At 47.8% G+C, this 22,844-nt stretch overlaps 1 protein-coding gene across 1 annotated transcript; it reads right to left on the reverse strand.

Moving 5' to 3' along the window:
* Positions 1-10,871: 10,871 nt before the first annotated feature.
* Positions 10,872-22,512, reverse strand: LOC142258856 (uncharacterized). The gene is made up of 4 exons (XM_075331429.1): positions 22,457-22,512; positions 22,252-22,375; positions 22,055-22,168; positions 10,872-13,372 (listed from the first exon to the last, which is right to left on the reverse strand). The coding sequence occupies exons 1-4, from the start codon at positions 22,478-22,480 to the stop codon at positions 12,354-12,356; spliced, it is 1,281 nt and encodes a 426-aa protein (XP_075187544.1). The 5' UTR covers positions 22,481-22,512; the 3' UTR covers positions 10,872-12,353.
* Between the last annotated feature and the right edge of the window lie 332 nt (positions 22,513-22,844).

Raw genomic sequence — 22,844 nt, forward strand, 5'->3', positions numbered from 1 at the left:
TTTCTGCTAAGGTCTTAGGATCAGTGTTATACATTTCCCCCACTATCTTAAGTTGTTCAGTCCATTCAGTTACAGGATAGTTCCGTCCGTTAAACTTTCTCACCTGATTGACAATAGACGTCGGGGGAGCTGTCCGGTTATAAGTTACTACCGGGGGATGATTTTGTTGGTCACGCATCCTGCCGACTACGCCACATGAAGCGACCGGTGGTAGGGCCGCGGGTGTGTGTGTATGCTCTATTCCATCAAAATCCCCATACTCAGATTTTACCGGTAGTAACATTTCTTTACTATGAAACATATTTATAACACAGTCAACCGAACTATCTGCGCACATGTGTATGGTGGAGTCCCCGGATCTTCACTCCTTCCAGGTACGCAGCAAGGGAGAAAAAAAGAAAAGAGAAAAACACAAAGAAATGGCGGCAACTTTCCCTAACTTTCCCTACAATCACGTACCAGTCTATCCCAGAAGAAGATGCCACTCCCACGTCGCAGGCCTGGAGTCTCACGATGATGGGTCCCGGTGCAGCGCTGAAGGGATGCAGCTCCTCGGTCTTCTCCTTTGATCTTCTCCTGCTGGTAACGGATTCTAGTCAGTCTCTTAGTCCCGGGGCACACCGAGCAGAAGAAGGGAGGTCACGGTTGCACGGATGGCTCCCTTGTGTCGGTAACGGCCCCTGCACTTGCACTCAGGGTGCGATGCTCTGCAGTCAAGTTGTCACAGCCCCTGGATATGCACTCCGGGCGCGATGCTCTGCAGTCCGGTTAGATCCTCGGTGAAAACAAAGTCCTGCAAACCGGGGATGGCAGAAACCACTTTCACAAGGTGATCCTTCCAAGAATCCGGTTGCAAAAGAGCCCTCTGTTCAGGGAGACCACACGTAGCTCTGTGCTGGCTGAGCTCCGGGGCTGTACTGTGCTCCCGCTCTTTTTCTTCCTGGTTAGAACACACAAACTGTAGGGGATTTCCCACCTCTGTGTCTGTGATTGCACAGTCTGACACTGCCCCCTTGTGGGCAAGTGCTGAAGCAATGTTCAAATCCATTTCTACATTGATGATGCAGTCTGAATGGTTGATCCCATTACACTAACCTGACTTTTTATCCCCTTCTAGCTGTTGACCTTTCCCCAAGGAATATATTATACCGTACTCTACCTTTAGAAAGTTATATTTAAGACTTTACATAATCCTCCGCTACTTACTCTACGCATTAATATTTAGCACAACTTATCCAAGAACTGAATTATAATGTGTAACGCCTGGTCCCACCAGACCCCGGGGGGGGGGGGAGCTCTCCCTCACATCTGCCCAGTCCAAGCATGGCTCCCACGTGCACTCCTGGTCCCAGTCCCAGGCAGCGAAGGCCTTCCTCTTACCGGTCCCATGGCTCTGCAGACGCTGCTCCTACTCCCAGGCATGCTGCAGCCTCTTCCTGTCTCCCGTGCTCACACAGAATTGCAGTAAGTGACTCTAGGCTGCGCGCGAAGCCACGCCCCCTTTCTTAAAGTGGTATGCCCCGTTTTCTGGAAGTGACCTCAGAGGTCACCTGTTACCTAATAGGTATTTAGGTTCACCTCCCCCGGCAGCAGGCGCCCGAGCAACGCTTCTACTTGAGCTCTGCTAGTGTTCAGGCCCCTTTGTACTTCTGTTACCTGTTTGTTATCTGCCCGTTTCTAATACTCTATCTCACCGTAGTGCCGTCTGTACCTTCCGGCTATACCCGCAGTGGACGTCACCAGCCATACCCCCAGTGGACGTCACCAGCCATACCCGCAGTGGACGTCACCGGCCATACCCGCAGTGGACGTCACCGGCCATACCCGCAGTGAACATCTCCGGTACCACACCCATGTTCTGCCTGCTGCAGACGTCGTACCCGAGCTACGCCTGGTCGTACAGAGACTCCTACCAACGGTTCCTGGCTGCCGTGCATTTAGGCCTTCTGGGGAGGCGCCGCACAATCCCTGTACAGGGGTTCGCTGTTGGTCACCTTCTCAGGGGAGTCCGGTGCACGGTCCAGTGGGTCCACCTCCGGACGCTCGCCGCTCCCCGGTGAGCATAACATAATGTAATTGTAGATGTTTAGATGCTTGTCATCTTTCCCTTTTTAAGGGATTTCCCTCTTCTTCCTGCTCTTTACCTCTTCCCTAAAAAAGATTTCCTTCCCTACCTTTCTCTTTCCCTTCCTCACCTCCCTTATGTTTCAGATTCCTATGTGTTAAATGTTTATGTACAATATGAGTAAGTAACTAAGTTATTGGAAGCTTTTAATTGTTTTTTATGGTAATGTATAACACATATAGCAAAATCCTGGTGGTTGGTTCTCTTTAAGATTCCTTTCTCAAAAGCTTTTGTTATGAGAGCATATTTTGTTTTAAATGTAGAAAAAGGATCCATAGTTGTAATCCCTTAGTGTATGGGGTCAGAGAGATTAAACCGAGCTTCCTTAAAGTCATCCCTGTTTTGCATGACTATTCCATCCCCCTTGTCTGCTAATAGTTACTATATCTGAATCATTTCATAATGATTTTAGGGCAACTTTTGCTTTTTATTTAGGTTATTTTGGGTATATGGGAATGTGATGCTACCACCAGGGGTAGCCAGTACTGAGGCAGAATGTAGTGCTTCTAAGTGTAGTTAGGCGCAAGCCCAGTAGAGGTCACTAGCATCTGCGGAATGATGTAATAGAATGGTCGATCAAGCCGAAAGTCAGTGCCAGGAAGTCACGTAGGTACAGAGGGATAAGCGGAGCTGGAGTCAAGTGAAAGTCGAGGGTTGGAAAGCCAGGAGGTATCATCAGAAGCTGGAGGGGAGAAGAGCCGTAGTCAGATAGCAAACCGGGGTCGTAAACCGAGAGGACAAGTTAGTATAGAGGGCGTGGAGACGGGATAACAAAGCAGAGAGCGGGTTAGGGAGACAGGTAGGTAAGACAAGACAGGAAGGACAAAGGTTAGGGAAAGGAGTACTAGGTAGTGGGCAGGATCAGAACAGACTCACAGGAACCAAAAGCGCACAGTGCGGAGGAGGAACTATCACTGTAAGCGTACCAAGGAAAACAGTTCCAAGATAAGGAAGAATGTACCCCGGAATGAGGCACAACAGAATAGGCTCCTCCCATCAGACCAAACCCTGGAGAATAAAGATAGCAGGAAAACAAACACACATAATTGCTTTCCACAAGCAGAGTCATACGTGAATCATGATAGTAATTTTTCCGATTTTATTGAACTCTTCAAGCACCAAGTCGAGAAAAGTGTCCAAAAAATGACCTTGGCTTTCAAGGGGTAAAAGCATGATTTTGGAAAAACATCAATATGTAGTCCAGTGTCATATAGAAATTATAAAATCCATAAAGACTCAACAAGACCCCTATACAGCTGACCCCCTCCTTTGGAAACAGGTAACTAAAAAGAATCTTCTAGCAGATGTAAGGCCAATCTCATCTTGAATGAACAAGAATGTAAAGGACAGATGTATGACCGGTAGAGATAAGAGCAGCAGTTGAACAGAAAAATAGCAGAGAAATTAAAATCTTGTGTTTCTCCTTATAGAAAATATGAATTGAGGTTTTATGAACTGCATCAATATAATAGATAGGAAAGTCATATTTTGAAATTTGTGATATAGTGGAGAACACAATGCATCGTTCCGCATCTATGGGCGATGGCCGGGGTCCCGCCAATAGGATATCGGCCAGATAGGAGACATTGCATAGATATTTTTTATCTATCTATGAACAGATATAATCGTGATAGGAAAGATTATTGTAATATCTCCCACCTGGGACCTCCAGGGGCAAAGATATCAGAATGTTGGGACCCTCATAATTTTCTAAGACTTAGATACATCCTATAGTTATCTGAAGTCCAGCCCTGTTATGAGTCACCAGTATGTGAGTGTAACTTGTGTTAATAAAAAGCTAATGCCAATTATGATCCTCGTTCAATGAAAGGAATATTGCCATGTAGGATTGCTCCACGTTCCATTGGAGTCCTTCCCTCCATAAATCTGAAGCCAATTTTTGTGACCCAGGTTCAATAATTTTCTTTCGTTATTCCCTTTAATTTTATGTAATTGTATATACTGTATTGTTTTGTTCCCCTTTGTAATATCGTTTGTATATTTTATGAACACTGCTTACTTTTCAGATTAATTATCTAAAATGAATAGATTTATTCCACTTACTCTATATATTGCATCCTGAAGCCATACGCTACCTGTAATGTGTGTCCAATTGGCCTGTATATTGGTGGTGGCAGCTAGTAGTAGTTTCTTTCATTTTTGTGGAGTTGGCAGTGACTGTATCGAGATGTAGATATATTCCATGAGATAGAAAAGGTTGTATATATCCTATACCCTCACTGTGAGCTCCCCAATAATCGGCCTAGTAATGGAAACAGTCATGGCCTCTTCCGTTAAGCGTCTGTCAATTAAATAATTATCCTGACAATTAGGGGCAGCAGCGTGCTGTTTTGTGACATCTTGGATCAAACGTTTTTCTGTTTGGGGGACTATCGTTATCCATTGTGAAATTTAAGGGCTAATTTACATATGATTGTGTGAAGGTCCATGAATAAGGAGTATTTATCTATAGTATTTGTGGGACAAATCAAGAGTATTATAGATAGTAGAATAGACTACATTTCCAAAAGTTTATAGGAAAATAAATAAAAAATTAGCACGAATATTTTTGTCATTTAGTTGACATTTTTTCCTTAGTTTAGCTAAATAGATGTTTATCTGACCGTCCTTTAAATGGAATTTGTCACTGGGTTTTGCTATCTGATCTCAGAACAGCATGATATAGGGGCAGAGACCCTGGTTTCAGCGATGTGTCACTTCCTTGGCTGCTTGCTGAAGTTTTGATATATATCAGTTTTATCTGCTTAAGATCTACCAGTTCTTGAAATGCTGCTCTGTGTATAACCTCACCCACATCACTGATTGGCTGCTGTGTACAATAAGCAAAGACAGAAAGCTGCCAATCATGGGTGGGGCAGGGCTATACAGAGCTAATGGAGATCGACGATACATGGTAGAAGGTTTACTAGTTCTCTAGTGATAATCCCTTAGTGGTAATACAGTGATTTTATTAAAACTACAGAAAGCAGCCCAGTAAATGACACTTCAGAGTCCCTGTCTGTCACAGCGTTTGGCTGCGTAAAATGCTCCCTGACTTTCTATTTTTCCTGCTATCAGTATTCATTGTACTAGGTATCGCCTCTGTTGGGTTTTCATCCTTTTCCCGTTAGGACCTAAGGGAACTCTTCTTCCCTTCAGTTGCTAATAATCTGTATTTTCCCTTGGGTTTAAATACTCTCATGTTCCCTGGACTTGTGCTGGTGATATTCAGTTCCTTCACAAGTTCTGGATGCAAGCAGGTGGCTTGCACGCATCAGTAGGATCTTTGTTGCTCTTTACTGAACTTTTTACTGAGTCGTCTAGAGATAAGTTGTTTGTTGTTCTCCCTTGTTTGTTATCTCTGTGTGTCCTTTAGTGCTTAGTGGTGTTGACGAAGAGCTCATCCCATCTGCTCCCTATTTAGGGCTCAGATCAGGGTCAGGCTAGAGTCAGGTATCCGGCTCGGCGCATAGGTGTGGAATCTATCTAGGGTGGTGAGGGAACTCAGATCACAGCGGTAGACTAAAGGTGGCTTTACACGCTACGATTTCGCTACAGCGATCTCGTTGGGGTCAAGGAATTTGTGACGCACATCCGGCTGCTGTAGCAATCTCATTGTATGTGACTCCTATGAGCGATTTTGAATCATCGCAAAAACGTTCAAAATCGCTCATCGGTGACATGCCCCCCTATTCCCAATTATCGTTGCTGCTGCTTGGACGATGTAGTTCCTCATTCCTGCGGCAGCACACATCGCTATGTGTGACACCGCAAAAACGAGGAACCTCACCTTACCTGCGTCCCGGCAGCAATGAGGATGGAAGGAGGTGGGCGGGATGTTACGTCCCGCTCATCTCCGCCCCTCCGCTTTGATTGGGTGAACGCTTAGTGACGTCGCTGTGACGCCGAACGAACCGCCCCCTTAGAAAGGAGGCGGTACGCCGGTCACAGCGACGTCGCTATGCAGGTAAGTATGTGTGACAGGGGTGTGCGATTTTGTGCGCGACGGGCAGCAATATGCCCGTATCGCACAAACAATGGGGGTGGGCACGCACGCTAACGATCTCGCTAGCGAGATCGCAGCGTGTAAAGCGGGCTTAAGTCAGGGGTCACAATCTCCCCCTTCCCTAGGCACAGGGTTTCCCTTTCGCCATTCATTTGGTACTTCCCCGTACCTAGCGTGACACTATCTTTACATTATTCTGATTTTTAATTAAGTAGTAAACAGTTAGTGACAGAATCTCATTAAATTCACAAAACCCCAGCATAGGTATCATAAATGTTACTTCCTCTCCACCAAGAGATAGACCCCTTTCAGTTCTGGTCTCTTCTACACCCATAATCTAAACTGTAATAAAGGTTTGTGGGCAGAGATGAGGGAACCTGAATAGTAAAGTTCAGTGTTTGTACCAAATACAGCCTTTGTAAAAAAATCAGTGTTAGAGTTCGGAGTTCGGGTGCTTTATGTATCCTAACCACTCGAGCTAGCATCGGTGTGCTTGGGTACACTCAGTGCTCGGCCCAGTGCGAGCCGCTTGCAGAGTGTGAATGGCTTTCACGGGGAGGTAAAAACATTGTTATAGGTGTATTGTGTACAAGGAAAAAAACTCCGTCATCCCTCCCCCTGTAATAAATACTCTTTTAATGGCCGGTTACATGTGGGCGGAGACCCGAACTGTCCAATCAGTGGCTTCCAACGGGGTTCAGGTCAAGTCCGGTTTCCGAACTAAACTTTAAATAAAGTCCGACTGAAAAAGCCGAACCCGAACTTCAACGGGTCCGCTCATCTCTATTTGTGGGTAGCCCCACAAAAAAAACAATCCCTTTGGATATTAGACATATAAAATCCTTCCATTTTTTTTTTATTACAACAATTATCTTTTGCAAAAGGGATTGTTTTTATAACATAAAGAGTCCAGTTTATGCGGGGACCACTCTTGATGGATGAAGTGCCTCTTCATGAATCTGGAGCGTTTGACGAATAGCATGTGCCTCCTTGTGCTATGCTAGAAATATTACTCCCATCAGGGACTGGAGTGAGATTTCTGGCATAGGAACACCACAGCTCGTCATGAATTTAAGGAGCTGTGGTGTCACGCCCCCGTCTCACCCAAACTCTGCCAATTTTGGAGTGAAATGGCAAAATCTGCCAAAATTTGAGAACTATGAATTGATCCAAATTTATGGGAATTTTCACAGCTTCTGTAACTTTTTTTGGCATAAAAGCTTTGATAAACTGGGACCAGACTGTCTTAACAACTTTCACATATCTAGGATGCATAGTGCGATTCACTTCTGCGCTGTCACGGCTGGGGACAGAAGCTATACCAGCTGTATATTACAATACAAAGGGAAGGGGAAAATAATGTCCTATCACTAGGGAAAGAGTGAAGTGGTGACCCCTGACAATACAGCTCACCCTCACTGCCCTCACCAACCCTATACAGGTTCTGCACCTATCGCCGAGCAGCAATACCTCACCCTAGGCAAACCCTGATCTGGGCCTAAGTAAGAATGGCAGGTATGAGCTCTTCATCAAACTGACGCTAAGGGAGACAAAAGGAAACAATACAGGGGAGACACAAATGCTACCACCTGAGCCCAGGTACATAGCAAAATTCAAACACTTATCTTAGGAGTAGTTACCACAGAAGTCTGTAGAACAAAAAGAGGAGACAACTGCTGCAAATCACAGCCAGGAACAACTATAAACCTCACCCAAAGCACCCAAGGGTGAGGTTTATAAAGGAAGTCAGAGGCTCACAACTGAGAGAGAAAAAAACTGACAGTTTTCCAGAGTCATAGAGTCCGCTGCTGCAGAAACAGAGAACTGTCAGTTAACAACACGTTCTGCAAATTTTTGGGATTTTCCAACACTTCTGCCATTGGATTCTCTGCTGGCCGTGACAACTCTGTGACATCCCCTCACTATTTTTGTGCTAAATGCCTACAGCTTTGACTCAGCTCCAGAGGTTCACAGGCAAAATCATCACATCTAAACAATAGAGAAAGACAGGCATGAAGAATATACATTTACAAGCATTTATTAACAAAGTCAAGTTTTGAAATGCAATTAGATACAATATGATATACTTCAGAGTTTCTATCTCCAATCTGGGGCTGCGCTTTGTAGTAAATAAAGCAGTGGGCAACCTGAGATTAGTGAATTATCTAAATTTAATCCAGTATCAAAACCTTTCACAAATGTTAATAAAGGCTCTCAAAATACCCAACTTACTAGCAAAGTGGAGCTCGAATTTCCACTTTGTGGGATCTTAGTATGTAGAGCGGGATCCCACAAATCTCTGCGGCTGCTCTAAGCACAAGAAGTAGCTCTGTCAACTAATCCAGGGCTGTCACAAACTTTTTTTTAAGGTTTTACTGAAGTACTTAAGAAGGATGCCACAGAGCTGGGGTCGTAGAGCTCACTCTTCCACTGTGAGGGTGATCACTGAGGGTTGTGGGATCTCACAACCTAGAAGTTCCTTTTGGGGGACATTAGGGACACTTCAAAAAGTTTTGGTACTGGATTATATTTAAAAAATTCACTAATCTGCGACTTTTCACTGTTTTAGTAAATAATAAAGGCAGCCACAGATTTATTATAAGCACTATTTAGAGGGAAAGTCATCTAACACATTGCACTAGAAACTGGGGGATATTACCCTTGTAACAGAGTCAGCAGCAGATCCCCCTATAAGGCTGGAATCACACTTATGCATGTAAAATCGGTCCGAGTCTCATGCTAGAAAGTAGCATGAGCTCTGTTCACATTATGATCAGTGTGCAATGCAACTGCAATGCGATTCTGTGATTTTTCATTTGATTGTAGTCCGTGTGCAATCCGTGTTTGATGCGTATGTGTTCCTTTTTGTATTCTCAGCAGCTATGTCATCTGCCATTCAGCTCTGCTACATGGCCACTGACAGCAGACACAGACAGAGCCATGTAGCAGAGCTGAATGGCCACTGACAGCAGACACAGACAGAGCCGCGCAATCAGAATGAAGTCGGATGAACTTCACCCGACTTCACTGTCATCCCGCGGCTCTGTCTGTGTGTTATGGCCAGATTTTCGGTCACCGGTGAGTGGCTGCAGTGATCTCCGCTATCAGCGGTGCCATCACTGAGGTTACCCGCGGCCACAGCAGAAGTCCTCCCGCTGAGATCTGTGGCCGCGGGTACCCTGAGTGACGTCATCGCTGATAGCGCGACTCACTTCAGTCGCTGGGGGGAGCTCACAGAGAGCGGTCGTGGTCTGTGACCGCTGTCAGCTTCCGATGTAGCAGAACTGAAAGCGTCGTGGGACTTCTGTGGATTACGTTGGACATGGAGGGTTATTTGGGGACTTTAATAAAATGGTGAAAGAGGTTGTTGTTTTTTGTCATTTATTACAAATAAAGGATTTTTGGATGTGTGTGTTTATTTTCTTTAACTAACAGGTTAATCATGGAAGTTATCTTGGGGAGACATCTGCCATGATTAACCTAGGACTTAGGCAGGCTTTGCAGCCTGGAGCTGTGGAGCTGTGTTCCGCCCTCTGATCCCTGTGACCCGTGCACGCCGCTCGCTGGCCTCGCCCGCCCCCTGGCCGTCCTTCTGATGGGTGGGGGTGGCCTGGCGTCCAGATCATTCTGGGCTCCGGGCTTCCCTTCTCATTGGGCGGCCGGGGGGCGTGTCATGCTTATCGTGCGGTGCGCATGCGTCCGAGCAGGGATCCGATTGGCTGGAACGCATTTCCTAGGTCCTTGCAGGTCCAATGGGGTCATGTGACTCCCTATTTAAGGTCCTTGAACGGCATTATTCCACACCTTCCCTGATGAAGCTATAAACAACCTGTGTTGCGAAACGCGCGTAGGAGGGCGTTTTTTTACTGGTGTGGGACACTCTGGTGACCACCTTCATTATTATGTGTAAGTTCTGGGACTTGTATTTACTCTGTATCATGTGACTAGCGGTTTTTAGTGCCTCTGCCCTGTTCTAATTGTGGGATGCTGATTTGGCTTGTACGTTTTTCTATATACCACGCCAGGATAGAGGCGCCTCACCTGCTAGCCACTTATGATTATTCCTTCATTTTACTTGGTCCCCGTCCAGATTATTTATCTCTATTATGGTGGTTTTTACCTCTGCTCCCCATCATTATGTGGTCTTTCACCTTTGCCTCTTATTAGCACCATTATATATTTGCAATAATTTGAAACCTATTTTTAATATTTATATTCAATAGAGAATCTGATGTTTTATAATCAGCCCTTTGAATGCTCCAGTTTGTTTTTCTTTGTGCTTTATGGAGTGGCGTAGATTTTGATGCGAGATGTGCCCTTGTTCAATAATTTTGTGTCTTAGGCTTTGCACGTTGCGACTTGGCAAGCCGATACTGCGATGTCGCACGCGATAGTCCCCGCCCCCATGGCAGGTACGATATCGTGTGATAGCTGGCGTAGCGAAAATTATCGCTACGCCAGCTTCACATGCACTCACCTGCCCTGCGACCGTCACTCTGGCCGATGACCCGCCTCCTTCCTAAGGGGGCGGGTCGTGTGGCGTCATAGCGACGTCACACGGCAGGCGGCCAATAGGTGCGGATGGGCGGAGATGAGCGGGATGTAAACATCCTGCCCACCTCCTTCCTTCCGCATATCCTACGGAAGCCGCGGTGACGCCGGTAGGAGATGTTCCTCGCTACTGCGGCTTCACACACAGCGATGTGTGCTGCCGCAGGAGCGAGGAACAACATCGGACCGTCGCGTCAGCGTAATTATGGATTACGCAGACGCTGCACCGATGATACGATTACGACGATTTTGCGCTCGATAATCATATCATCTAGGCTTTACACACTACGATGTCGCATGCGATGCCGGATGTGCGTCACTTTTAATTTGACCCCACCGACATCGCACCTGCGATGTCGTAGTGTGCAAAGCCCGCCTAAGTGGCAGCTATGGGCTGCTGCCATTAACTCCTTATTACCTCGATTGCCACCGCACCAGGGCAATTCGGGATGAGCCGGGTACAGTCCCGGGACTGTCGTATCTAATGGATGCGGCAATTCCGGGCGGCTGCAGGCTGATATTTTTAGGGTGGGGGGCTCCCCATAACGTGGAGCTCCCCATCCTGAAAATACCAGCCTTCAGCCGTGTGGCTTTACCCTGGCTGGTATCAAAATTGGGGGGACCGCACGCCGTTTTTTTTTAATTATTTATTTATTTTACTTCATGACATAGACCCGCCCACTGGCAGCTGTGATTGGTTGCAGTGAGACAGCTGTCACTCATCGTGGGGGAATGTCTGACTGCAACCAATCATAGGCGCAGGTGGGCAGGGAAAGCAGGGAATACAAGATTGAATAATGAGCGGCCGGCTTTTTCAAAAGAGAAACCGCCAGTGTGAACGCCGTGCAGCGCCACGCTGGTGATCGTGGATCGGTGAGTATGAGAGAGGGGGTGGGAGGGAGAGACCGACATGGACAGAGAGATATCGAGCCAGAGCGAGAGACCGACCGACAAAGAGAATAGAGACCGAGAGGGAGACACCGACTGACAGAGATAGATTGACCGACATTGTCAGACCTCACTCATTTACCAGTGTTTTCTGAAACATGCGATAAATGTATTTAGAAAAACGGATGTCACTAGGATGGTGTGTTTGCCGTCCCTGTGACATCCGCTTATTTACCCGCTCCCATAGAGTTGCATTGGAGAGACTCGCGCGAGAAACTCACCATAATGCAGCATGCTGCGATTTCTTTCTCAGTCCGATTTGGACTGAGAAAAAAATAGCAGATGGGAGCTGCCTCATTGATTAACATTGGTCCGAGTGCAGTGCGAGAATTTCTCGCATTGCACTCATGCGAGTTAATCGCAAGTGTGAAGCCGGCCTAACAGTGCGACATGACCACATTCTTATGGTTTGAAAAATACGATAAGTTTAAAAAGAGAGAAAATAGTTCTCTCACCAACTCTTACTTGAGCAATTATAGCCAATTTTTAAATAAAACCCTTTGAATCATCTGACAACAGAACCTGATTAATGATAAAAAAAAAAATTGCCAAATTCTGAAAACAAGAATGGCTGCTCCGCTCTGTTGGTTTTCTGATGGTCGGCAAGACTTGATTTACCAGTTAAACATTTCAATTATTCACAGCATGAAAAAGGTTCCTTCCCTGTGCGGCTTCTTCACATGTTTAACAAGATCTGATTTCTAAGAAATACATTTTCCACATTCAGTGGTTTATTTTGTGATGTTTTTGATGGTAAACAAGACCTGATTTACTAGTAAAACATTTACCACATTCTGGGCATGAAAATGGCTTCTCTCTTGTGTGAGATCTTTGATGAACAACAAGGTGTGATTTCTGAATAAAACATTTCTCACATTCTGAACATGAATATGGCTTCTCCCTTGTGTGATTTTTCTGATGTCTAACAAGGTCTGATTTCTGAATAAAACATTTCCCACACTCTGAACATGAAAATGGCTTCTCCCCTGTGTGAATTTTCTGATGTCTAACAAGGTCTGCTGTCCGAATAAAACATTTCCTACACTCTGAACATGAAAATGGCTTCTCCCCTGTGTGAATTTTCTGATGTCTAACAAGTTCTGATTTCTGAATAAAACATTTCCCACACTCTGAACATGAAAATGGCTTCTCCCCTGTGTGAATTTTCTGATGTGTAACAAGATGTGATCTCTGAATAAAACATTTCCCACATTCTGAACATGAAAACGGCTTCTCCCCTGTGTGAATTCTTTGATGCTCAACAAGATCCGATTTCTGAATAAAACATTTCCCACACTCTGAACATGAAAATGGCTTCTCCCCTGTGTGAATTTTCTGATGTCTAACAAGGTCTGCTGTCCGAATAAAACATTTCCTACACTCTGAACATGAAAATGGCTTCTCCCCTGTGTGAATTATTTGATGGATATTAAGATGTGATTTCCTGGTAAAACATGTCCCACATGTCCCACATTTTGAACACGAAAATAGTTTCTCCCTTGTAGGAGCAGTTTCATGTTCCACATCCTTTCTGTAACTTTTATTTTGCTCACAATTCTGTGATAAATCAGAATTTTGGACTTGTTTGAAAAGATCGGAAAGATCTATCATCTGAGGAAGGACTGGAGGTATATCTGGGACAACAGCATGCTCTTCATATGTATCATGTGTGATACTTTCATCATCTGTTACAAATTCTGAACATATTTTATTTCCATCTGAACTCCCGATACAGTCATCTGCTAAAAATAAACAGCATGTTATTATTTTTTAATGATGTAATGAAAGTACATTTATTTTTTAAATCATAACATCAGAAATTAAAATCAGGAAAAAATGTATTCTGAATCTGTTTTCCAATTTTGACATCTAAAGGCCCCGTTCCACGCAATGACATATCTAACGATATGTTGTCGGGGTCACGGAATTCGTGATGCACATCCAGCGTCGTTAGTGACGTCGTTCCGTGTAACAGCTCCGAGCGAGTGTTAACGATCAAAAATACTCACCTTATCGTTGATCGTTGACATGTCGTTAATTTTCAAAATCTTGTTGGTCGTTGTGGACGTAGATTGTTTGTCGTTCCTGAGGCAGCACACATCGCTCCGTTTGACACCCCAGGAACGACGAACAACAGCTTACCTGCGTCCTCCGGCAACGAGGTGGGCGTCACTTTCCTGCGGCTAGTCTCTGCCCCTCCGCTTGAATTTGACGGCTGCCGTGTGACGTCGCTGTGACACCGCACGAACCGCCCCCTTAGAAAATAAGAATTATTCTTACCGTTAATTCGATTTCTAGGACCTTCCACGACAGCATAGGAGGTTGTCTCTCCACGCCCTAATTGGGACAGGAAGTTCAAGAGGTTTAAAAGGACCCTCCCACCTCCCACAGCCAGTGTCTTACAAAGAATCCATAGCATATGAGAAGTACAAAATATCCATGAATATATGAATATAAAAGGGGAGGGAATTACCTGCTGTCGTGGAAGGTCCTAGAAATCGAATTAACGGTAAGAATAATTCTTATTTCTCTAGTCCCTTCCACGACAGCATAGGAGGAATACCAAAGAATTGATACCTAGGGGGGGACCACAGCCTGCAGGACTATCCTGCCAAAAGCCAAATCCCTGCTGGAATCCAGATCCAGACGATAATGCTTCGTGAAAGAATGGAGGGAAGACCACGTAGCCGCCTGGCAGATCTGCTCAGGGGAAGCCCCTGCCCGTTCAGCCCAGGAGACAGAGGTAGTCCTGGTGGAGTGCGCCGTGAATCCGGAAGGAGGAGAGAGATGCCGAGCGAGGTAGGCATCCCTAATCGCCCTCACAATCCAGTTGGCGACGGTACTCTTAGCCACCTTCCTGCCCTTATTGCGGCCAAGGGCTGGATGAACAGGTTAGAATCAAGGCGCCAAGAAGCAGTAACCTCCAGGTAGTGCAACACTGTCCGACGGACATCCAAAGAATGAAACACTTCCTCACCCGGAGTCCAAGGATACTGGCAGAAGGAAAGCAGGACGATGGACTGAAAACGGTGAAATCCGAAACCACCTTGGGAAGGAAGGAAGGGTCCAGCTGAAAACAATGCTGTCAACTCTGACGGTCAGGTAAGGTTCCCGAATAGACAAAGCCAGAAGTTCTCCAACTCTGCGAGCAGACGTAATAGCCACAGGAAAGCAGTCGTGTGAGAAAGACAACGAATGGTACAAGAGCACATTGGCTCAAATGGTGACTGAGACAGTCCGGAAGGACCACATGGAGATCCCAGCGAGGTGTCAGGAACCTCTGACGTGGACAGAGTCTACTAGCGGACACAAAGAACCGACGGATCCAACGATGATCTGCCAGAGCCCTGTCAAAGACTGCACTGAGGGCTGACACCTGGACTGTCAGTGCGCTAGGCCTAAGGCGTAAGTCCAATCCCCACTGGAGGAAGTCCAGAATCTGCGCAATATAAGGCCGAAGTGGGTCAGGAGGAAATCTCTTCCAGATGTTGTTGTAAATACTATCAGTCACTGGTTAACGGTTCTTCTGTAGGGTAGCCACAACTGTGTCAGAAAGCCCTTGGGCCTTCAGTGCCCGGGACTCAGAAGCCAGGCAGCCAAGTTGAGTTTCTGGGGAGCCGGATGGAAAATCGGACCCTGGGACAGTAAGCTGGGGACCGAACCCAAGAGGGCTGGGCCGTCTATTCCTAGAGTCATGACCAGGCTGTACCAACTCCTCCGAGGCCACAGCGGGGCAACCAGAATAGTTGGGACCCCCTCGTCTCTGACCTTCCTCAGGGCCCTTGCGAGAAGAGGAAGAGGGGGGACGCGTAAGCGAGGCAAAGGACCAAGTGTGGCCGAAAGCGTCTACCCCTAACGCCTAGTCCTGCGGGTTCAGGGAGACAAATGTTGCGACCCGAATTTCCTGCTGAAGCAAGAGGTCTACCTCTGGAGTACCCCACCTTGCCACTAGAGAGCAGAACACCGCTCGGGCCAGACTCCACTCCCCTGGGTGAACATCCTGATGACTCAGGAAGTCTGCTTGAAGGCGTAGGGATCCTTGTAGATGGACTGCAGAAAGGGATAGCAGAGACTGTCCTGCCCAGTGGAAGATCCGGGAGGACACAGACTTCAGGGCGCCGACCTAGTACTGCCCTGATGGCGGAGATGTGCCACTGTGGAGCCATTGTCCCAGTAGACTTGGACGTGAGTGTCCCAGATGGGATCCTGGGCAGCGAGGAGGCTTCTCCGACCACCCCGAGTTCCCGGTAGTTGAGGACTGGGTGCCGACCTAGGGGCTCCAGCCCCCCTGAACTGAGAGTTTTCCACCCTAGCCCCCCAGCCCTTCTGGCTGGCATACGCTGCCAGTGAAACCATGGGTGACCGGGTCCAGGCAACCCCAACCATCAGGTTGTAGGGACACACCAGAGGAGGGATAAGGAGACGGGTGCCGACAGGCGAACCGGTGCTCAGGGAGGAAGTGAGCCCGACCCAATGAACCAGGACACGATCCCATAGACAACGAGAGTGGGCCGGAGCCCACAAGACTGAGGGAATGCAGGACGTCATAAAACCCAGGGCCGATATAGCGCCTCGAAGGGTCGGGCACGCCTGTCCCCGAACATCGAGAGTCTGTCCAGCAGCGTCAATCTGTGATCCTCTGGGGGAAGGATGCCTGTCAGGAAGAGGCCAACTCCGCAACGGAGGAAGGTGACCACCTCAGCCCTGATCCTTGAAAAGGGTCTTGGAGCCGAGAAGGAGCTGAAGGGAAGTACCTGTAAGTGGAAACGAAGCATGGCCCCTCCGTGCAGAACCGCAATTTTGAGGTACTGCCTGAGACAAGGATAGAAGGGCACCCGGAACTAGGCGCCCCTCAGGGCAATCGAGGCCAACAAGTGGCGGAGACCGAGCAGGGGAACAACAGAGTTCACAGACTCCATTCTGGAAACGTCGGTATCAGACCCGCTGGTTTGAGACGCTTCAGAAAGATGAAAAGCCGGACGTCTCCAGATGGTGCTTTGACAAGGCAGAAACGGAGTAGCGACCTACCCCTACTTCCAGACTCGGGACAGAGAAACGACCCCCGAATGGATTAACACCCGAATCATCGAGCACAGGAGATCCTGAGAACCCTGGGACGACAGGGCCGTGACGCGGAGGCCGGGGGGGGGGGGGGGAAGTCTACCAACAGACCCTCTGAGATGAGCTTGTAGGACCCCTGGCAAGGTGGAGAAGGCCCGCCACTGGGGAAGAAAAGCAGAGAGCCGTCCCCCCACCCGAGCCGACTCACTGTTCGTCATGCTGAGGACTTTGTGGATGGGAAGGGATGAGAAAGTACTCCCCTCACCCTAAGGGTAGCTCCCACGGTCAGACTCACCTCTCCCTTTGGACTGGGAGGTCCGAGGTATCGAGGGATGAAAGGACCGTTGCCCGGAGGGTGTATCTGGTAGGCCTGACGATCAGTCGCCCTGTCCAGAATATCATCCAGGGTAGGCCCAACCCTTAAGCACCCCTTAACGGACGGGAGCAAGCCGTAATGTGGAAGTAGAGTCCCCACTCCAAGCCTTAGCCTAGAGCTCGTCTGTCCGAGTTAGACAAGACTGAGGTCCTGGCAGCCAGGCGGACCGACTACACAGAGGTACCTGCCAACTAGTAGCCTTCCTAAGTAAGGGAAGGGATTCCAGTAACTCATCCTTAGGCCCCAGGAAATTGAGCCTCCACTGGTCGAGCCTCCAAAGGAGGGACAGGGAGACCTAAGAGGAGGTAGTATGGGCCCGATGGGAGATGACGAAGCCTCCCAGGACTTCCTCATGAGACTTCTGACTACCCAACTATCAGATTCCAAGCTGGTAATTGGCCGCAAGGGGGAGCGCTGTTAGTATAGCGACCTTGTCCACCTGCATGGGAATCTCCCAAAGCAACCCAGAACTCTCCAGGGGAACTGTGTCAGAGGACACTCCAGAAGCTCCTCAAGGAAATCCCATTCTAGAGAGAAGATCCAGGACAGTAGCATGGACAAAAACCCCCTTGCCCAGTGGTTTTCAGGCCCGCGAACATCTCGCCCTTAACGGAGGGGAGGACTCATCCTCCAACCATACATTGCACCCAACTGCTCCATTAAGACTCCCCAATCATCTCCGGGAAAAGAAAAGACCGGTCAGGCCCGGAGAAAAACCTATATCGGGACCCACCGAGGTGGAATCAGCCTCAGGATCAGAAGACTGGAGGTAGCTTTTTTGTGGCAGAAGGGTCAGCAGCAGGGAGGGAGGCCAGCGAGGCCTGAAGCTCCTGTATCAACATGGACCGCAGCTTGGCACAAGGGACGGGCTATACACACGATGCCTGCCCTCTCCACTTAATGGAACAGAGAAGCGTCAGCAGACCAGGCAGCCAGCCCATGTCCTGATACAGCAATATCCAGGAGTGTCCCCTGGGATTCAACTCCCAAGCTCACACACCCAAGGCCAAAGGCCACCAGTAGCCCATGGAATGGACAGACGTATACTGCTGGCAAGGTTTCCTTAGCCTTGCACACTTGTCTCACCATGTCAGCCTGAAACCAGGCATAAGGGACCGTCCCTCAGCCTCTTCTGAAGCAGGGGGAAACGCTGGGCTCTGCAAAAGCAGAGGAAGACCTGGCAGTGCACACAGAAGAATCCTTACCGTGGGTCTGATGCCTTCAGGGCAGCCTTACCTGTGGAAAGGCCTGCCCCCCCCAGCGACTGGTGATGTTCCCCGCCTCCTGCAGCAGGTCCCGGACAGGCCGTGTCAGCGTCGGCGTGTCCTCCACGCTGCCTCCGCAAACCGGAAGCGCTCAACCGGAAGTCCGCAAGACCGGAAGTCCCGCCCCCGGGAGCACTTCCGGATCGCTCCGGCAGCGTGCATGCAGGAAGCGGCCGGCGGCTCAGGGAGGACGCCGGCCGGGGAGCTCAACAGCCTGCATCACCCCATAGGAGGCTCCGGAAGGCTGGAGCAGCGGTCCCCCACAGCGTGAGGGAACAGCAAGGGAGGAGTGGTGAAGGCCCGACCGATGCTGTCCGGCTTAAGGTAACGGGAAAGAAAAAAAAAAAAAAATATTATACTGTAGTTCGCCGGCCACCACAGCATAGGAGAAAAATAAAAACCTCTCCATGCCCCATGGGGACAGGAAAGACACTGGCTGTGGGAGGTGGGAGGGTCCTTTTAAACCTCTTGAACTTCCTGTCCCAATTAGGGCGTGGAGAGACAACCTCCTATGCTGTCGTGGAAGGGACTAGAGAATGTTGTCGGGGTCACGGAATTCGTGATGCACATCCAGCGTCGTTAGTGACGTCGTTCCGTGTAACAGCTCCGAGCGAGTGTTAACGATCAAAAATACTCACCTTATCGTTGATCGTTGACATGTCGTTAATTTTCAAAATCTTGTTGGTCGTTGTGGACTTAGATTGTTTGTCGTTCCTGAGGCAGCACACATCGCTCCATTTGACACCCCAGGAACGACGAACAACAGCTTACCTGCGTCCTCCGGCAACGAGGTGGGCGTCACTTTCCTGCGGCTAGTCTCTGCCCCTCCGCTTCAATTTGACGGCTGCCGTGTGACGTCGCTGTGACACCGCACGAACCGCCCCCTTAGAAAAGAGGCAGTTCGCCGGCCACAGCGACGTCGTTAGGCAGGTAAGTCCGTGTGACGGGGCCTAGTGATATTGAGCGCCACGACCAGCGATTTGCCCGTGATGCACAAACGACGGGAGCGGGTGCTTTCACGAGCAACATCGCTAGTGATGTCGCTGCATTTAAAGCCCCCTTTAGAGTTACATCTTCATTAATTCAGATCTCCCATTACTAGCAACAGTTCTCTGGAATGTGCTATTACAAATAATCTGATAGATTTTCACAATGTGACTGCAGGATAATGAGGGACAGGGGCTCCTATACTTTCCCTCACGCTAGGGGACCCTAAGCTATTCCTAACCTCTGGATTACCCCTGAAGGTGGAGATGCCAGAGTCCTGTACCTTACTATTCTCCTTACCAGATTTAATCTCTAACCCACCCACCCCCCACCCCCGGGAAAGGAAGGGGCAGTAGTATGATTGATGGAAACACAGATTAAGACAAATGGGACACATTGCAAACTCACAGAAATAAACAGTGAGAGACTAAGGAGAAAAGCAAGAGCAGAAATGCAGCAACAAAAAGACAACAAGGGTTAGCACCACAACAGCTCACAGTAATAATGCACAACAACCACCGTTAAGTCTGGATTACAACACCTCACCAGACCTGTATAGGTAAACTATAGCTGGCATTAATGAAATAGTCCAGCCAGCATATGCAGAAGGGGAGCGAACGATACTTTCTCCTCTACAGTATGCGATCAAAGACATTAACAAGCAGCCCAGGAGAGAATAACTCTTGCTAGCCTGCCCAAGCCTGTGGTTCGATGCCTGCATCTTCCTGCACTGCTCACACACATCAGAGAAGTTAACATGCAGAGTACCATAATCTATAATTTCCACAGATCCTGACGCCACCATGACAGTTGGCAAAACCTGCAAAAATCTCCTTGTAACATTGATGCACAACATAGACCTTTAAAAAGAGATTTTCGTTTGAAGACGAACATAAAATAGTTACAGACAGATGCCGGATATTTAATGGGGCTGTAACATTGATGGCCCATCCTAAAGGCCGCTTTACACGCTGCAACATCGCTATCCGATGCTAGCAATGTTGAGCGTGATAGCACCCGCCCCCATCGTACGGTCGATATGTGGTGATCGCTGCTGTAGCGAACATTATCGCTACGGCAGCGTCACACGCACATAACTGCTCTGCGACGTCGCTGTGACCGGTGAACTGCCTCCTTTCTAAGGGGGCGGTTCGTTCAGCGTCACAGCGACGTCACTAAGCGGCCGCCCAATCAAAGGACGAACATCTCGCCCACCTCCTTCCTTCCTCATTGCTGGCAGGATGCAGGTAAGGAGAGGTTCCTCGTTCCTGCGGTGTCACATGTAGCAATGTGTGCTGCCGCAGAAACGAGGAACAACATAGTTACTGCAGCAGCAACGATAATTAGGAAGAGGGGGGCATGTCACCGATAAGGGATTTTGAACGTTTTTGCAACGATTCAAAATCGCTAATAGGTGTCATGCGCAATGACATCGCTAAAGCGGCCGGATGTGCGTCACAAATATTGTGACCCAAACGAGATCGCTTTAGCGATCTCGTAGCGTGTAAAGTCACCTTAAGGCTTTGCAAACAAAGCAGGTAGCAGGGTCTTGCAGTCTGTGCAGAAAAACATTAGGGCTCCAATTCATGAAGACCGACGATGTACACTGAAAAATGACATCAGGGACTGGAGTGAGATTTCTGGCATAGGGAAAACCACAGTTTGTTATGAATTAGAGAAGCGGTGGCATCACACCCTTCTTCTGGCAAGCTCTGCCCATTATGGCAAATCTAGTTAAAATTGGCGTGAAACCTCCAAAAGTCGCACAATTTTTTTCCCAACTCTGTGTTGCACAAACATTTTTGAGAACTTTTGAAGTGATTTATGCCAGAATTCTGACATAATTGCTTTGATGAATCAGGGTCTAGGTGTCAAATCTCCTTCTGTAGGGGTCTCCATTCCTTCCAGGGTAGTTTGCCAGAAGTTCACATTCTCTACAGCAATAATTTTATTACATCTTCTTTAGTAGTTGAAAACGTTTGCATTTCAGTGTGCGGCTGTAACTCTGCCCATTTTGGCAAAGCTGGTTAAAATTGGCATGAACACACACACACACACACACACACACACACCAGCCTATCTCCTCTTCAGCTATAGACTTTAGTAATTAAGAGACCTTTGCTTACATGACGTGATGTCAAAAAGGTCCTTAAGCAGTCCTATAATCGATATATAAACACTGGGGCTGCAAAGAGAATGGGGGCCCCGTGAAATTGCCCAGTTTGCTCTCCATTTCCCCTAATGCCAGTCCTGCATGCCAGCCTGTGTTCTATTCAATTAATTTAGACTCCTGCAATTAAGAGACCTTTGGTTACCTCATGTCACATGACTCTGAAGTCATCAAAGGTCCTTAAACAATCAACTTCAGAATACAACTGATGGGGACCCTAAGAAAGTGAGGTTCCTGAGAAATTGCGCAGTTTGACTCTTCCCAACCTTGGCCCTGACAGTAACTATTTTTGGACTAGGGCTTATATTTCAAGCATTCGCCAAAAATCCCATAAAATCATGCTAGATCTTATTTTTGGTGTAGGTTGTCTTTTTGAGGAAACAGGGTATTCATGAACCCTCTGCAGGTCTTTGAGTTGCCTTCATAACAACATAGAGAAGGGACTAGAAACAAACAGCAGAAGAAGCAGAAGCAAAGAAAATACAGCTGAAAAAAAACAGAGCAGAAAGCCTAAAAATGTAACACGCAAATTAGTGCAGAAAGTGCATGAGTAGATATCTCTTACTGGATAGATCTGGAGGAGACACATCCTGAGGAACATCGAGATCTTCTTGTTTACAGTCCTGTGGGAGAAGAGGACGGGGACATCTCTCTGGTGTTGTCCTCTTACTGGATAGACCTGGAGGAGACACATACAGGGACTGAATTCACTCCTTACATACAGATAAGGATAGGCCGTGTGTATTTAGTCCTGTCTATTACCTGGTGATGTGAGGGGCTGGGGAACCTCCATCATGACGTCCTTGTACAGATCTTTGTGTCCTTCTAAATACTCCCACTCCTCCATGGAGAAATAGACGGTGACGTCCTGACACCTTATAGGAACCTGACACATACAATGATACCGTCACCCCCGATCCCTTCATAGCGTTACTGTATAATGTCCCAGCATTCCCAGCAGTGTCACCTCTCCAGTCAGCAGCTCCATCATCTTGTAGGTGAGTTCTAGGATCTTCTGGTCATTGATGCCCTCATGTATCGGGGGGTGAGGTGGAGGCCCTGTGATTGGGCTCAGGGGTCTTCCCCATCCCTCAGACACAGGGGCCTGACAGCGCTCACTAGAGGTCTTCTTCACTACTGTGTAATCCTGGTTATGGAGAGACACAGTAATAAATCTCACTCCAGACATTTCCAAAGTCCTCACCTCTCCAGTTCTGTCCATCTGTTATTCCCATAGATAAGAATGATGTAATGTGACGTCATCAGAATCTCTCACCTCTCCAGTAAGCCGGAAGAGGATCTCTAGGGTGAGGTGTAATATCCTCTCCGCCATCTTGTCCCTGTCCATATTCATC

Source organism: Anomaloglossus baeobatrachus (assembly GCF_048569485.1).
Source record: "Anomaloglossus baeobatrachus isolate aAnoBae1 chromosome 5 unlocalized genomic scaffold, aAnoBae1.hap1 SUPER_5_unloc_14, whole genome shotgun sequence".
Lineage (NCBI taxonomy): Eukaryota > Metazoa > Chordata > Amphibia > Anura > Aromobatidae > Anomaloglossus > Anomaloglossus baeobatrachus.

Coding starts and splice junctions, on each gene's coding strand:
- LOC142258856 (XM_075331429.1), bottom strand. CDS start 22,480: ATGATGGAGCTGCTGACTGGAGAG. Junction 22,169..22,251: donor CCAGCCCCTCACATCACCAG/GTAATAGACAGG, acceptor TGTCTCCTCCAG/GTCTATCCAGTAAGAGGACA. Junction 13,373..22,054: donor GTCTCCTCCAGATCTATCCA/GTAAGAGATATC, acceptor GTTTATTTTTAG/CAGATGACTGTATCGGGAGT.